Below are 17,611 nucleotides of genomic sequence, written 5' to 3'. Positions count from 1 at the left end.
GTTTTGATATGGGCAGCTATTTTTATAATTATATCATACATGCAATATTCATAATTTCATATATGATTGTTTATATGTGTATAAAGTATAAGCAATTATAATGATGTTGTTATTTGTTAATGTTATTTGAATGCAACAGTCATCATGTCTGCTGGTGGGAGTCAGAGGGGAACTGGGTCTTCCGGGGGGGGACGAGGGGGGGGCGGGGACGGGGGGGGGGGGGGGCGGGGCGCGGGGACACCCCCCCCCCCCCCCCCCCCCCCCCCCCCCCCCCCGCCCCCCCCCCGCGGGCGCGGACCCCCACCGGATCCATGGTTTTAGTCTATCAATAATAATAAATACAAATACATGAATCAAGAGCAAGAATAGTGCAATAATTAATAAACAGGTTACATGAGTCCAAATACTCCGATAAATATCCAAGAAATAATCAAAGAAGGAAGATCAAGAATCAAAAGTAATATTGAGTTCAGCGGAAGCAAAATAAGTAACTAAATAGTCTTCATCTTCAAGAGGCTTCATGCTCTGCAAGTTCATGTATCACTTGCTGTGCCACCTCAGCTTCAAACGAGAAGGCTCTTTCATACGAATCATCTCCAACTTTCGACATTGTGCAACCATCTGACAATTTATATAATACATACAATGAAAGGAATGAGTTCCAACGAACTCGGAAGGAAAAGCAATTCTCATATATATGTCAATACAATCCACGAATGCACATATGAAATGATATGGATGATATGCAGAAATATGAATGCTACTAAGATCTAACTATGCAAGTCTCTAATGGCTGACATGCTTTAAGATATACACCAGCCCTCCTTTGGGTAAGTCTCATCACTCTGATCCGGCAAGGACTGGTTACCTCTGTAGGGATCCTGGGCAAAGGGGTAAGTCCACACCGGCTCTCAAAACCGTGGTGGGGGTTAAGTCAACACTCTCTCACCACGACCATTGGCAATGAGTACTTGGCGCATGTCGGGGTTTCTAATCCAATGCAAGGTCATAATGGTAACATACTATATGAAGTCCAGATACTTCCCCTATGGCACCAACCAACTCGGTTCAGTATCCTTCGCAACCTAGGAGTAAGAATCCTCACGGACTGGCTACCTCTGTTGGACTCCACTCCTTAACCCTATGGTCATCCACATATTATTGGGGCGGATGCTCTCATGACTCCTCGCGACACCCGGTCCGCTCCTTGGACGTCCATGAGCCCAACCCTAACATATGCAACCCTACCATTACATGACCAATAGTGGACCACTGAGTCTCCGCACGGACTGGTTACCGCTGTTGGATGAAACATAGTCACGTCACCATTGTCACGGGTCACCCGGCTTCAATTCCCCTGCCGAAAGGGTAATAGCATGTGGGGTACCTAGCCATGCAATTCTAGACTCCCTAAGTATGTCATCAAGTAATCATGATAGTGCTGGAGACATCAGCAAGCATGTGTCCCATTCCACAGCCTTCTGATATCCCAAGCCAAGATATCCCAATGGAATACCCCTTCCATCACAATCACACTACAACACTCTTTATCATACCATGAACAGTTGTGCAATATCATAAAAGATGAAGTACATCAAGGAATACCACAAACAGCAAGTGTACAATAAGATTCACATGCTTTATACAATTACAGCAAGTTACATGATCAAAGAATAGTAAATAGAACAACAGAATCATCATGTATATGTAATTGCATATAAATAAGAATGCATGTCCTTACCTGTAATTTAGTAGAAGTCCTCTAACTTGCAATCCAAAAACTATTATAAGACTTTTATTTGAAATAGAGAACACCTAGGCATAGGGTTACAGAATGTATAAGTCACATAAACCAAATTGAATCAAAACCGAAATCTATTTGGTCATCATTTGTTACCAGCCGTCGCTTGTGCCGTCGCTTAGGTTAAGCGACCGCCACTAGTGACCGCCCCAAAACAATGAGCTTCAATCCGAAACTCGGGCTTCGATTACTCGATTTCAATCCGGTTTTCGAGTAATCTCATCCTAAGTCTCGAATTAAACACTCCCAAAGACAAAAGGGTAAGAGAAAGCAATCCCCTATCATCGTGGATTATCCCTAACCCTCTCCTTTATTGAATTTTCCATCTCACGAAGGGGGTTCTGTTTATGGTTATTCCATCTCACGCAGATAAAAAAAAGGTAAAGAATAACCAAGGGGTAATCACAGTGACGAGGAAAAAGGGTAAAACCAAACTAACGGAGATAAAAGAGTAGAGAACGAAGGGTTAGTTCAATACCTCACACCAGAAAAGCCGAGAAGAAGAGAACTGATCCTCCAAACCACCGTCGGTACTCCGAGACTCTTTCGGATCTTCCCCGCAGCCGTCTTAACTCCCAAATAAGAAATAACGAATAAAGTAATCGTTAAAGAGACGGAGTTTGCCTTTTAAAGAAGTCTCTGGGGCAAAATAGGGCAAAATCCCCGAACAGACCGGGCGGTCGCTTGGGCGGTCGCTTAGGTTAAGCGACCGCCACTAGTAACCGCCCCATGAAATTTGTCATACAAGGGTGCTTTGCTCATGGGGTTGAAGACCAAGTACAACCAAACCCAAATGAAGACATGGGGGAGATCATAGTCCGAAAAATCAATCATAATAGGTTTGTAACAAAGAGGTTAGGGTTTCATCATAACATATGGCTCATGAAAAGGTTATGATCACGGAAAGAGAGGGAATGATTGTTATCAAGAAAATAGCAAGAAATCATAGGAAATCTAGTTTATGTTAACAGAAACATTACCCATGAGGTTTCCCTCACATGGAAGGTTACAAGAGGTTTCCGAAAGATCATTCAAGGGTTAGGGTTTCAAGGAATTTATTTGGCTAGGGTTAAGATCATGATGATGATCATAGATCTCAAAGAATAGAATGAGATCATGGAATAGATGGTTGCAAGAATGCATCATCTTCTTCCTGATCTCAAACAAGAACAAGAACGAAGAAAGAATAATTAGAAATCCTAATTAGGTTAAACATGGATCATGAATAAAATATAGTGATCAAGTTTAGGTTAACACAAATATCACCCAAGGGAAAGAGAAACAACGAATGCACAATCTGAAAAAGGTGTTGGGGAGTTTCCAACAGATAAAAGAACAATAGGGTTTCATATATGGTTACCTCTCATAAGAGTTGGTTACCTCTCATGAGAGTTACCCATAATTAATTCTCACAAAAACAACCCAAGATAGATAAAGGAATATCTCATTAGTATTTCAAAATAAAGGATGGAATTAGGAAGGGTCTACTAATGAGAGAAAATAAGGTTCTCAATTAAAGTGAAGGGAAACAAATTCAAATCATACAATTAGGGATTTACTAACAAGAATCCGTGTATCCCACGAAAAGACTAGGGAGAATAAAGATTCACCCTTAGGGCACTGAATTTACAATCAAGAAAGGTTTTGGGGAGAGTCCAATGAATTAATAGAAAATAAAAGGGTTGCCAATTGTTCCAAAGAAAAACAAGGATCAACTCCTCAATCATGAGGACACAAGGGAAGGTCATGGTAATAATATGAGACCTTCCCCACAATAATAAAGATAGGTAGGAAATTAGGGAAAGTATCATTAAGAGCTTTGGTGGAATCAAATTCAAGGATCATCGCCATATGGCTTCAAGATCATAGAGTGAATTAGGGATTCACTTTAGGGTTAAAAGAATTAAAGAAGAGGTCATTACAGTAGTGTAATACCCTTCTCATGATCAGAAACTCAGAAGTAGAGAAGAAAGAATGAATTAAAGAAGAAGCAATTGAATACCAACCTTTTAGAAGAGAAACCGATGAAGAAATCGAACAGATGCTTGGGGATCTTTCTTGGCTTCGAAGGAGAGGTTCTAGGGATCTTCCCACGTTCTCCCAAGGCTTAGAAACAGATTGAGAGTGAAACACATGGAGTTCCCCTTTTAAATAGCACAAAGAGTTCAAGAGTTACTAGGGTTTCACCAAACCACCAAACCGACCCCGTTGGTTGATTGGTTGCCAAAGAGGAAGTTCAAAGGTCGATCCCACACTATCTAAAGGTTTAGAAACATAATGGAAATAGTTTACCACGAAATTAAAAGAAATAAAGCTTTTGAAAACCTTCAAAACAGATATTTACCAAAATGCCACTGCTCTGACGACTTATTCAAAAATAGGGATTTAATGGGCTAAACTTCAATATTTTTGGATGGGCTTCTTTCAATACATCGTACTACTTACCTAGTATGGAGGGAAGTCTTCAAACCAGGTCCAACTAAGCTTTAGGTCCATCAACCAAGTTCTTCTTCACAAATAAATAGTTCAACACCAAATCAAGTAAGGTTTCCATAAGGAAACACCATCATCAATATCCATGGGTTTTGGGTCAAACACCATATCTTCTACTGAGATGGCCCACAAAGACATCTTCCTAAGATTTTCAAAGATAGAAAAACTGAAATCACGGTAAAACTTCAAAGTCAACATTAAATAAACCCCCCACAAACAAAAGGTCGGGCTGCTGGGGGGGGTCGGGCAACACACACAGAACCAGGGGGGGGGGGGGGCGGACACAAGACATATTTGGATTTTGTTGAAAAAAAAAAAAAAAAAGGTTTTTTTTTCAAAAAAAATATTTTCGTGTGGCTGTGGTTAAGGGTCACATCACTGGGAGTTCAAAGGATGTGACTAAATGCACAGAGGCCCATCCAGATGTAATCAAGTTACTCAGGGATTTACAAAAACAAAAGGGGAAGAAGAAAGATGATCGAAGGAAAGTCAATAGAGCACTAGATGATGCAGTCGGGGGCCGTCATCATATGTGGATGATTCAGATGATGATAGGGATGTTGATCCTGTTGATGTGGACAGAGATCGGAGGAGAGGGATATGCGGGGGCCATGGCAGAGAGCAGACGATTGCACCATCGGAGCAGGATATGGCCGAGCTAGAGCTACGGAGCTGGTCCATCTAGGCCTAGGGGCTAGACCTTCGATTCCGGGGGAGGGGTGGTGTATTTGGCATGTTTGCGAATCACGAGTCACGGCCCCTCATACATCAGGTTCAGACCGTTCGTGCCACTACCACGGCAACCATCTGATTATCCACGCCGTCCGGACCCGACCATGGAGCAAGATCCCGATACATTCAGAGAAAAGGGCCAAGCAGCCCAAGATATCCGGTGCATGGAAAGGTATGGCAAAGAAGGTAAAGAAGGCAATGTCAAAGTGGATTTATTACAATCACATCCCAACAAACACAAAGACAGGGTCCATACTATACGAATATGATTGATACTATTGCAGCGGCAGGCCCTGGATATAGTGGTCCCAACCCTACGAGTTGATGACCACCCTCCTTCAAGAGGAGAAGCAAGAGCGCAGGGTATATTGATAGTATGAAACCCTTTTGGGATACTTATGGATGCACCATCATGTCCGATGGATGGACCGGCCCGACGAGAAGTCCATCATCAACTTCATGGTATACTTGTGATTGGAGAACTGTCTTCTTGAAATCGAGTGGATGCTACTGGTCATACGAAAGACCACAGATATATCATGGGTCTCCTGCAGGATGTGATCGACCAGGTTGGTAGGAAGAATGTGGTGCAAATTGTCACTGACAATGGCTCCAACTATAAGAAGGCCGGTGAAGTGTTGATGGCTTCACCTGATTATAACCTTATGTGGACACCTTGTCTTGCACATTCAATTGACCTAACCTCGAAGGACATTGGAAAAATCAGCATTGTCCACAACACCGTTGAGAGTGCAAGACAGGTAACCAACTTCATCTACAATCATAACGTTGCTTTGGCAATGATGCGGAGATCATGTGGAGGTGAGTTGGTGCGACCTGGTCCGACAAGATTTGCGACAAATTTCGTCGCCTTGAGCAAGCATGCAAGATAAGAAGTCGGGCCTCGGATCCATGTTTGCATCGCAGAGTGGTTTGATTGGGTGGATCCAAGTAAGATAACTATCTACTATTTCATCTTATAAATTATTATATTTATATTATGAGTTTATGATTATCTTGTATGATATTTATTGTCTATTGACTTAATGAGTTTGTGATAATTCAGCACGACCAATGGGCGCCGCACAAGACACAATATCATCATCGATGATTTCCGGAGATGTGTTATCGTAGTGTTGCAGACCATAGATCCTATAGTAAAGGTCTTGCGTATGGTGGACTCTTCCTTGAGGGGACCCACTATGCCCCACTTGTATGCATCCCTTGAGCGTATGAAGGATGCTATAAAGGCAGCAAACCCTAGAGGACATCGGGCTTTCTTAGATATTGTCGATGCACGATGGACAGCTCATCTGATGCATCCTCTTCATAGGGCCGGTAAGTAAATATTCGGGTTGTTGATTTGTAGTTGTAGACTTGTAGTCTTGTAGACTTGTGGGCTTGTAGAATTGTAGGTATTGGTACTTTGGTAGTTGGTACTAATTTTAAGCTTTTTTAATTATGCAGATATTTTCTAAACCCTAAGTATCAATATAGTCAACATTTAGGGTTGGACACAAACCTATTGGATGCCCTGATACAGGTGATAACGAAGTTGGAGCCAGATGAGATGGTCCAATCATTTTGCCACAATGAGGTGAGACATTGGGAATTTCAAACGATTAGTGAGTTGTATTAATTGTTTAAATAATTTAGATAACCAATCAATACTAATGATTGTATTATTGCAGATCAAATTGTTTAGAGATGCATTTGGGTCTTTTAGTGGAGCTGGTGCTGTACGGGGCAGAGAAACCATGGATCCAGGTTAGATACTTATATAGTTAGATCCTTAGGGCTTAGATGCATAAATGTTTTGAGTCTTTTGACTTTTGAGTTTCTAACTTAATGTTTTTGTGATAATGCAGCTGAATGGTGGTATCTCTATGGCAATAGTTCATCAAACTTACGAAGATTGGCAGTCAGGATCCTGTCTCAGACTTGCTCTGCCTCTGGATGTGAGAGGAATTGGAGTACATTCAGCATGATCCACTCCCGGAGGAGGAACCGGTTGGGAAGCCAGCGTCTAAATGACCTCGTATTTATTCACTATAATATGAGGTTGAAGCTGCAATATGCCAGGGAGCAGGCTCAGAATGAAAGGCAATACATCAATCTCGATGATATATTTGATGTTGCCGAAGATGACCAAGATCCCCTCACTCAGTGGATGTTGGACAGGGGTGAGCCGGTATTGGACCAACCTGGAGGGAGGCCTGACCCAGAACTAGCTCAAGCTGCGGGGGTTAATGTGGGTGAGTATATGGCCACCGAAGAGGGTCGGCACATGCGAGGCAGGCAGCTGCCACTGCGATGAGGATTGGATGATGGCACCAGGCACGGAGGAGCCGCAGGACAACACTCCCGATGACACACTCTCGCCTAGTCAGACTGGTGGAGATGATGATGGTGGTGGTGGTGGTAGTGGTGGTGGTGGTGGTGGTGGTGGTGGTAGTGGTGGTGGTGGTGGTGGTGGAGGAATTGGAGAGCGTATACATGTTCCACTACCGGAGACACAGAGCCCCCACCCGGATACACTCGGGGAGAGTCATTTTGATCATGCCACTCGGGATTATGATCATGGTGGTGAGTATCGAGCGTGGTCGTCAATATCCCGATACGAGGCCGAGCCACCATCGGAGGGGAGCCGGCCATGACTATGTTAATCCTTGGGATGTGGCGATTGCGCCAATGGGGTCCATGAGCTTGGATGAGTCCGTAGGCTCCACACCGGGTTATTGGCCTACGGGTAATTATGGTGTCCCTCTCCCTCCTTCGGATGGACGGATGATATGGGAATTAGTAACCCCTCTAATTCTTCGTATCATGGGAGCTATGGTGTCCCCTCCCAGTTCTTCGTATCATGGGAGCTATGATGTCCCTCTCTCTCTTTCACAATCGAGTCATTCGTACCAACAAGGGCATCCGATGGCATGCGAGACGTTCCTTGACCCTATTCTCACTTCCCTCAAATTGGAGTTCTCACGGCAGCGAAGATGACCGCTATAGAACTGCAGTGAATGATTACTTAGACAATTTTCAATATCATATGAGATGGGATGAGTATGTGAATTTGTTGGGGGGCATCAATGGAGACGATCGAGTCGGAGGAATTCGATCCACCTAGGCACGGGACTTGGTGCCGAGGCCGAGAGTTTCAGATTTTATATGGTTGGATGACTTTATGTATTACAGTATTTGTACAATGAATTGTAGACTTTATATGATTTGGTTTTATGAGTTTTTAGGTTTTTAGTTTCGGGGCTTTCGTCCGCGTATAGTAGGACATGGGTCGATTAAGAACATTAGTTTAGGTAATGTTTTAGATCAAAATAACACTACCAATGTGTTTATTAGCCTCAAATTAGGCTACACATCAAATTTCAGGTCAAAATGACCAAAAAAACCCATCGAAACAGGGGTTCGATTTTTCATCGAACCCCTACCAAAAGTCGCCCGACTTTTGGCGAAATTTCGGCCGTGTCGCCGTGTCGCCAAGGAGCGACACGGCGACACGGTCCGAAATTTCGAACTATGGTTTTAGGTGAAGTGAAGATTCCTTAAGATGGTGGATTTCACAGGTCACTACACAAGGGTCATCTTGGATGAATTTTTAAGTATTCATCCAATTATTTTTTGAGTTTGACTTAATATGAAAAAATGTAGTTCATGAAGTCTTCTTTCCGATGCACTTCTCAGATTGTGATTCCGATATCAAATGAAGAAGTTATGAAATTTCTTATGGAGAGTTCAAAATATAGAAGTAAATATAGACAATTGTGGACATCAAAGGAAAAATGCTTTTGTGATGCTATCTATATTCAGGGGTTAAAATATAAACTTTGAAGCTTTTGGGGGTCTTTTTGAAAAAAGATTTAAGTCTCAGCAAGGAGTGATTATTTTTCAAAGATTGAATGGTGTGAATCTAACTGTTAATAAAAGGACAATGATAAATATCCGATTTTAAGAGCCAAGATTGATATGCTTGGATTTTAAGTTTCCAGCACGGAAAAGATCCCATCACGAGGTGTTTGGTTGGACGGGAGTATGTATATATGGTACACTACGAAATATAATAATTAAAATTATTCAGTGTAGTGTATGTTTAAGATAGACTAAAAAAATATTCTATTTGAAATAATCTTGTGAAATCTTATATAAATTAAAACATCCAATGACCCAGATGTTATCCGCCTTTATAAAGTGAAGATCCATTGACTTTATAATTATATCTTGAACATTTACATTCATCCTCTTCAAAAGCTCAATTTGAGGGAAACAACTGCGGATTTATGGGGTTTTGGCTTGGGAAGACCAAGAAAATCAAGATTCCACCCTCTCTTAGTGTCAACTTGGGAATAATATAAAACTTACCTACTCTGTAGCTTCCAGATCAGTACCCATGGAGCACACGTACCCTTTTATCTTCAATTCCTTTAGTTTAGATGACTCGTTTCTTATTTCGACAAAGTCATAATCACATCTAACAACTCCCTAATAACTTGGTCTCATAGATGATAGTTCATTTTCTCAACAAATTTCCTGAACAGAAGCATATGGTTGACAATGTATGATGTATCTCAACAATGTAATATAAATTTTGAATTTTCAATGGTGAATTATCCTTGTCATCTTACAACATATCTAGTTTCCCAGTTTGAGTTGCACTTAAATTTGTTCATTTTTTGTTTTTTTTTTAATTTCCTACTTGGAATTGTAGCAGTCACTTCTTTAAGTTTACTAATGAAATTCTTGATGGGTGGAGTTCAACATAATAATTTGTAATATAGCTTTGGCAATGGCAGTATCCGGAAATTGGGTAGATCTTCCCAAAGAGTTGTTAGAGGAGATTTCCAAGTGCCTCAATCTCTATGTAGATCATGTTCGATTGCGAGCCGTTTGCGTTTCATGGAGATCTGCATTATCTAACACTCTCAACCAACTTCCTCGCCAATTCCCTCTTTTAATGTTTCCTTGTGATTCAAGAGGAGAAACAACCTATGAATTCTTCAGCATCGCAGAAAACAAATCCTATTTCATCGACTTCCCCTTGAAAATGAGTAAGAAGGATTTCTTTTTTATATCCTGCCATGGTTGGCTGGTTTTCAAAGAAAAATCATCCATTGGCCTCTTCAATCCTTTCACCAAAGCTCACAAAGACCTTCCATCCATTAACACATCTCCTAACCTTCATTATCTATTTAAGGTAGTACTCTCAGCAAGTCCATCTTCTTCAGATTTTCTGGCAGTTGCCTTGCTCCTTGCTCCCTTGCGTTTGTCAATCTGTAGATATGGAGACAAGAGTTGGACTACTATCGAAGAAGGATCTCATGAACATGTTACATTAGATGTCATATTCTATAAGCAACAAATCGTTACACTAAGACAATTTGGAGAAGTTGTCATAAGAGAAGTCATTTGTGGTTCTGGAGATTCTACTATTAAGATCAATATTAAGAATATATTGCAACAACCACATCTAGGTTCCATCTTTGCGGACTTTCATTCCTTTTTGGTTGAATATGATGATGACTTGGTAGTTATTTTTGAGGACGAGTTACTTCCTATTGCAATGTCATTAGTAGTTTATAAGTTAGATTGGAACAAGAATAACATAGGGATTATCAATGCCAAGTGGTCTAAATTGGAGAGCCTAGGTGACAAAATATATTTTCCAAATTTGAGCCCACATTCATATTTCTCAATCAGTGATTTTCCTAGATTTAGAGGTAACTGCGTATATTTTGGACCTTCTTTTTGGTATAGAGGTGTTATGAAAGATTTGGAAGGCCAAGATTTTCCTATGTTTGATTTGGCAGATAAGCAAGTGAAGCCATGGCCAGCATATCCTCAGGGAGTCATCAATTGGGAGAAGAAACGCATTAGTTGGATTTCACCAAGCCCAGTTTAAGCTACATATATACATATATCACAGTCTGGCTACAGTCTTTTCTTCCTACACTCTATAGATTACTGGATTGGTTTGATTTTTTATTTCTCTTTTGTATCCACTTCATGTTATGGAAATTAGTGAAATTTAATTTTGAATTATGTATGGATTTTGTCAAATGGAGTTATTATTTTGTTTGCTAAAACCAATGGGATTACTGAACCTGGTTGCTTACTTCCTCATTTTCATGTTTTGATGAAATGGCTTAAATGATAACCAATTCTCCCGTAGTAGTAGCAGCAGCAGGAGTAAAATAGTCTCTATTCTCTGTGAATTTTATAAAGTAATTTTATTCCTGGTCAAAAGATCGAGATATAGTAGTGTGGTTGGGTTCCCTTTTTTTTCCCTTCCACCAATGCTACATTATAGCTTCAAATACCATCTTGATAATGGAACTGCAAATTAATTTCACTAAGAATGGCTTATTCACCCACTTCCATCTGCTCTCAATGAAGAAAATCGAAATTACTACCATATAAGAAAATAAAAAGAGAAAATTGAAACTTATCAGGCTGGTTGAGGAATCTAAGGTTCATCCGGGCCAGCTTATATTCACATGTTGTGCTAGTCATATACTTAGATGTTGTGAGCAAGGAAGGAAAAATCGGCGATATTTCGTTATTTCGCTATATGACAACATGAGATGCATTTTCAAAACGAATTTTACAAAAATTTGCCGAAAAATCGGCTATTTTTCGTCAACAAGTGAAATGTCAACGAAATTGCCTTTTCTAATGGATTCTTCAATCGCCATTTCATCTTTTGCTGCTACTATTATATTGTTGCTTTTGTAAAAGCTTCCATAGCGGAGAAGCTACAAGCAGAAAAAGGAGACCCGAAGCCCTAGCAAGAAAATGCGAAAATTTCATTCAAAGCCCTATGGTGGCTTTCTTATCTTCCAATTCATCGCCTTAAGAAACATTAGAATCATAAGCTGGTTGCTTTTGATTCCGATGCACACAACTCCAGATAAAGCCAATTATTAGGGTTTTCTTCAACAATCTTCTTCCTCTGTGCATTATTCAGAACCGGCAGAGAAAGAGAGAGAAGGGGAGAAAAATAAAAGAAGCAAACTTCTTATTTGTATTTGCAAGTCAGTACTCAATATTTTGAAGTTGTTGTCATGAAGAAGAAGATGATGAGAGAGAGAAAAAGAAGGAGACACAAAGGAAGATGAGAGAGAGAAACCAAGAAACACAAATGAAAGTGATACCCTATCTGTCGGATATAGAGAAAATGGGTAGCAAATCTAAGCCATCCAAAGCTTAGTTGATTGAAAGTTCTAAAGATGCCCCCATATGTCGGTGAAATGTTGCCGATATATCGGCATTTCGTCGGTTTCGCCAACCAACGCAAAACTAGCGAAACCCTCTAATCAGCCAACATTTATACCTTGGTTGTGGGACAAAATTTATACCATCAATTGTTGATCTTTCCTAGTATATTGAAGGATGACTTAAATCTCTATAAATATCTGAATCTTCTCATGTAAATATTGTTCTTGTCTTTTAGCCTATTGATACCATTAATTGTGTTATGCTTTACCACTTGTTAATTAAAACACTCTTTCATAAAGTAAAAGTGAATTTTCTCAATTAAGTATTGGGGGATATACTGTGAATAATGTGCCTCGCTCCAACTCTCTATCCCTTCAAGAGATTTTCGTGTCTAAATAATGAGAGACCAAAAAATACATTGTTTCATATTCTTGGTATAGGAAAAAAAAACACATACATGTACGGACATTGTTTCATATATTAATCATTTTGAAATTTATAAAAAGATTGTTATATTATCATGGTAAAGATTCCTTTGTATTGTCCTCCAAGTAATGGGTCATAATCTCTATCTTATTCAAGCATTTAAAATGGTTTTTTTTTTTTTTTTTTTTTTTTTTTTTAAGTTAAAATACAATGAATATGCTAGACTTCATATAATTAAACATGAATATCAATTTGCTTCTACCTGCTCTGCCAAATGCAATGGAATCAATTAATTAACATATAATTTTCTCGACCCTCAGTTTCAGATAGCAACAAAATCTCTTTTTTTGTTAATACATTGCCTTGGAAGGACCTAGCTAGGTTATCATTATCATTATTGTTATTAATTTCTTCTTCTTTTTCAAATCTTAATGTTCTGGTCAACACGTTTCTATACACGCTTGCCTTTCAATATATAGAATTGAATTTCAAATTCGGATTGTGTTTGGGAGCAATGCTGCTGTAGCGCATGGTTCAGATTCAATTTGGGGCTTAGAGAAAATCTGGACCGTTAAATTAACATTTTACTCAATGATCTAGATTTACTCAAACTCCAAAATACATTTCGGCTTTTGCTCGCTGGGAGCAGTACTACTCCCAAGCAAAATCAATTAAATTCTCATAGGAGATAGGAGTGCTGGTTGGCAAGAGTGTTCAAGTCAGGTCATACTAATATACTATTAGGACGGTTTCCTCTTCAACCTTAATTAAATCTTTCCCACCTTAATTAATCCTTTAATAACCTTTCCCATCTTAATTTACTCTTCAAGTCACCTAATCTTTGACTTAAACAACAAAAGGCAGCTTCCTAGTGTCTGGTAGACATTCATTTAACTCGTGATTTTGCTGTTGGTTTCCATGTCTGTGGGTAGTGTCCATGTCAAGTTTCCTTCATTAGAATCTCCACTATAGAAACTTTCCTTCTTGGCAGCTTCCAAAAGAGTACTTCAACGTACCAACCACACGTCCATTATTGAGAAGAATCCAGTGGTATTAATAATCCCATTCCTCACAACCAAAGCTTCTGTTCAGAGATTTGTTTCTTTGATTCCCTTAAGTTTGAGTAGCTTTCACAAATCACAGCAATGGCCTTCTTCAAGTTCCTGAAATTCAAGATTAGACGCAAATCCAATCGTGTAGCAGTAATCGATGAAGAAGCTGGTGGTGGGTCATGTTTATCCAGCACTTCTACCGGGGATGGAGTGAAGATGATGACTTCCTCAGTGAAAAGATTTGCTCGGAAAGATATGGCAAATTTCAGTTTGAACTTCTCACAAGTTATAGGATTTGGAGGGTTCAGTGTCGTCTATCTTGCCAAGTTCCCAGATTCGACTCTTGGTGTTCTCAAGATGCACTGTGACAGCCAGCGTAACCGCGAAGTGTTTAAGAGGGAATTAGAAGTATTGCTTCACATCCGCCATGAAAACATAGTCAAGTTCCTTGGCTACAGCGACGAGCAAGGTGGGTTTGCTTTTGAAGGATGAGATCTATCTGGGTTTGCTTCACATTCTTTGATGTTTCTAATTTTTGTCATTTAAAGCTAAAAAATGTTAATATTTTGATGCAGAACAAGGAATCTTAGCGTTTGAATATGTTAACAATGGAACTTTACACGAGAGACTTCGACATCAAGGAAGGAAAGGATCAGTTCTTTCCTGGAAGGTTCGCATGTCCGTAGCTCACCAACTGGCCCAAGCCATCAACTACCTTCATACCAACAGTTCAGGCCAAATTATTAATGGTGATATCAAATCATCAAATATTCTTCTTGATGACAAACTCAACTGCAAGCTCTGTGATTTTGGGTCTGCAAAAATGGGTTTTTCGTCAACACTTGTTCCATCATCAAAGATTTCATTGATGGGTTCTGTAGGTTATATGGATCCCTATTACTTGAAGACTGGTATTGCATCCACTAAGAATGATGTTTACAGTTATGGAGTGATCATCTTAGAGTTACTGACAGGACTGGAGGCCTTCAGCTCGGATAAGGAACAATTACTGATTTCAATTGCAGCCCCAGTACTGCAAGATTCAAACAAGATTCTGGAAATGATGGATACTCATCTAGGAGATCAATTTGATGCACAAGAAGCTATAGCCATGGCTAATATAGCAACACTTTGCGTTGCCAAGAATCCAATTCAAAGACCTTCCATGACTGAGATCATATATACTATGAAGGAGAAGATCCAGCCCATCTCCTTTGTCTCTGCGGTGGAAGGACTCAAGGTTAATGGAAATGCAAATCAAAGGAAACTGAACTATACTTCTGGTCAGGAACGATAGTGCTTCAAAATCAAGTTCTTTTGTTGTTCTTTTATGGAATGTAAAACATTGGGTATATCGGTTGATCATTTGTACATACCCCATTTGCACCTGTGTGAAGTTTGAACCCCAGAGTGCTTGCTGAAAAGGAACCTCAGTGAACTCTTGTATTGATTATTGCCGAAATAAGTTCATTTTTTCTTGTAATCCCGCTCCAAACTCCTGAGTGGTGTGAATCTATTTTTGCGATGGAATTTCTTATCATGATGTAGGGAGGTAAGTATTGTGAAGTAAGGGTTTTACTTGTAGGGATCATCTTGGGATTTCCAGCTTGTAGTCTCTGAGTATGTTTCAATATCTTGGTGGGTGAAGATGAAGATATGTGTTGGGTTTTGGTTTTCACCAGCTTTGTCCAAAGTACTCTTGACTCTTGTGAGGTCATCTCGGCCCTCTCTTCTTTAGATCTTCTTCACCCAACCTGCCTGTGCCCCCAACCATTCTCCCCCTCTCACAAAGTCTTGATACAGACAGGCTTGACTAGTGGAGATCCTCTCCATAAAGCCTGCCCCTCCACATGTATAATCACACTCATTTGAGTATGGGATCCGCATTCACAGGATTTGTTCATGTCAAAACAGAAATGATGTAGGTCTCACACTCAAGTGAGTGTGACTATATGATTAGAGGGGTAGACTCGAATGGAGAAGATTTGAACTCAGCCCCGACTGATACGAATAAATTCTGTGTCAGACCTTATATGAGAAAAGAAGGATGAAAGTACAAGGCAAATTGGGTGGAAATGATCTCCACTCTGCCCTAATGTTGGAGAAGATATTTTCTGTCTTAATGTTCCTCTAACGTAAGCTCACTTTACTCACATTTCTAGGGATATCAACAGTATTGCCGACGCTCATGCCTGAAAAAAAAAACCTCTGCATTTTTTGTTTTGGTCGGAAAAACCCTTTGCATTGAGTTCTAAAATGTCGGTAGTGGTTGTACCTTCCCCCAAAAATAAAAGTAAAAAAAAAAAAGCTTTTTGTTGATATTCTTTGAATGGAACAACAAAAAGCAGGTTCGTGCGTGTCTGTAGACACAAGCACATTTAACTCATGATACGCAATTGGTTTCCTTGTCTGAGAGCCTCCTTGATTTAAAAACTCAGCTAAAGAGAAGACCCATCTTCCCTGAAGCTTCCAGTTCCGTAATTCCCAGTCCACCCCAGAGAAACACCTTGAAAACTAATTACTGAGAAGAAGCCACTGACCTGAAACGTACCCTTTTCTTTTCAATTCCTTGTAGTTTAGATGCCCATTTCTTATTAAGACTAGGTCATAATCACATGTAACAAACTTCCTAAAATCCAGGTCTTTCAGATGACCATTCCTTTTCTCAACGGATTTCCTCAAAAGCAACATTTGGTTGGCGATGGATGACGTATTTCTGTGGATCTATTAGTAGTTTCTGAAAAATTTGTTTCCTTTCTTTAACCTGGGTTGAAAATTCTGTTCTTAATTAAGTGTTCATCAAATGGGTTTTGTTCATCTGTATGTTTGGTGAATCTGTCAGATTTCAGGTACTCAGATAATCAGAGAGAGGTTTCTATTCTATATCAGCAGGTGTCTTGGAAAGGGAGGATAAATTTGGCTTCTCATTGCTGGAAAGATGGAAGGACCCCTTAGCTTTTCAGGTTTGATTTCAACTTTTGGCTGATATAGCATTGCACATCCATTTAACTGGCAAATGGGCAGATCCATTGTGGTTCTTTTTTCTTTTTACATGGCATTGCACATCATTTTAAATTGATTGTTATTTTCATTATTTAATGAGGGCTGCACTGTTGGCTTTTGTAAGAACTACTTAGCTCTTCAACCTTGTTCAGTTATACAATTTGATTTGATCCCAGTGAGAATTCTTGTTTTATCATTCTAACTTGGAAACATGTGGAATTCTGTTCGTATACGTGTTATGATGTCGACTGTTAGTGTAGATAAATTTCTATGAACCACTCTTGATGTTTGAATTTACATGTCATGTCTTTCTGTGATTTCCTTGGATGTAGAGATAACTGCTTTTTTGGAGGATCCCAAAGACAAGACACTTGCGCTATTCGACTTGGCGGATAAGCAGATAAAGCCATGGCCATCCTATCCTGAGGGAGTCATTGGGAAGACAGAACACATTTGGATTACACCAAGCTCAGTTTAATCTATATAGAACAGTGTCTAGTTACCAACTTTTTCTTCTTGATGAGAAACTTTTTGGTCAAAGGTGGATTTTTCTTCAGCAATTGTTCCCTTTTCATTGATGGGTTCTGTAGGTTGGTTGGATCCTCTTTACTTGGAGACTGGTATTCCATCAGCTATGAATGACATCTACAGGTTTGGGATGATCGTCTTAGGGTTTTCTCACAGGATCCGAGGCTTTCTGCACGGAAAAGGAACAGTTACTGATATCCAATTGCACGGCCAGTACTGGAAGATCCAAATAAGATTCTGAAAATGATGATCCATCATCTAGGAAACCATTTTTGATGCAGAGGAAGCTCTAGCCATGGCTAACATTGCACTTTGACTGAGAAAGAACCCAACCAAAAGGCCTTCCATG

General features: G+C 39.9%; 2 protein-coding genes across 2 annotated transcripts; both read left to right on the top strand.

Annotated features, from left to right (window-relative positions):
- The first annotated feature begins 9,824 nt into the window (after positions 1 to 9,824).
- Positions 9,825 to 10,937, top strand: LOC149001600 (F-box protein At2g26160-like). Its single transcript, XM_089137091.1, has one exon. It carries the CDS (start codon positions 9,825 to 9,827, stop codon positions 10,935 to 10,937), a length of 1,113 nt encoding a protein of 370 aa, XP_088993217.1.
- A 2,679-nt stretch (positions 10,938 to 13,616) lies between these two features.
- Positions 13,617 to 15,254, top strand: LOC149001599 (putative receptor-like protein kinase At4g10390). Its single transcript, XM_089138040.1, has 2 exons — positions 13,617 to 14,200; positions 14,307 to 15,254. The coding sequence occupies exons 1-2, from the start codon at positions 13,825 to 13,827 to the stop codon at positions 15,026 to 15,028; spliced, it is 1,098 nt and encodes a 365-aa protein (XP_088994166.1). The 5' UTR covers positions 13,617 to 13,824; the 3' UTR covers positions 15,029 to 15,254.
- The last annotated feature ends 2,357 nt before the right edge of the window (positions 15,255 to 17,611 follow it).

The sequence above is a fragment of the Hakea prostrata genome, chromosome 10 (genome assembly GCF_041222555.1).
Source record: "Hakea prostrata isolate BN-2017 chromosome 10, UWA_Hpros_2, whole genome shotgun sequence".
Lineage (NCBI taxonomy): Eukaryota > Viridiplantae > Streptophyta > Magnoliopsida > Proteales > Proteaceae > Hakea > Hakea prostrata.
This window is presented reverse-complemented; position numbering and strand designations above follow the sequence as displayed.

Coding starts and splice junctions, on each gene's coding strand:
- LOC149001600 (XM_089137091.1), top strand. CDS start 9,825: ATGGCAGTATCCGGAAATTGGGTAGATCTTCCCAAAGAGTTGTTAGAG.
- LOC149001599 (XM_089138040.1), top strand. CDS start 13,825: ATGGCCTTCTTCAAGTTCCTGAAATTCAAGATTAGACGCAAATCCAAT. Junction 14,201..14,306: donor TGGCTACAGCGACGAGCAAG/GTGGGTTTGCTT, acceptor ATTTTGATGCAG/AACAAGGAATCTTAGCGTTT.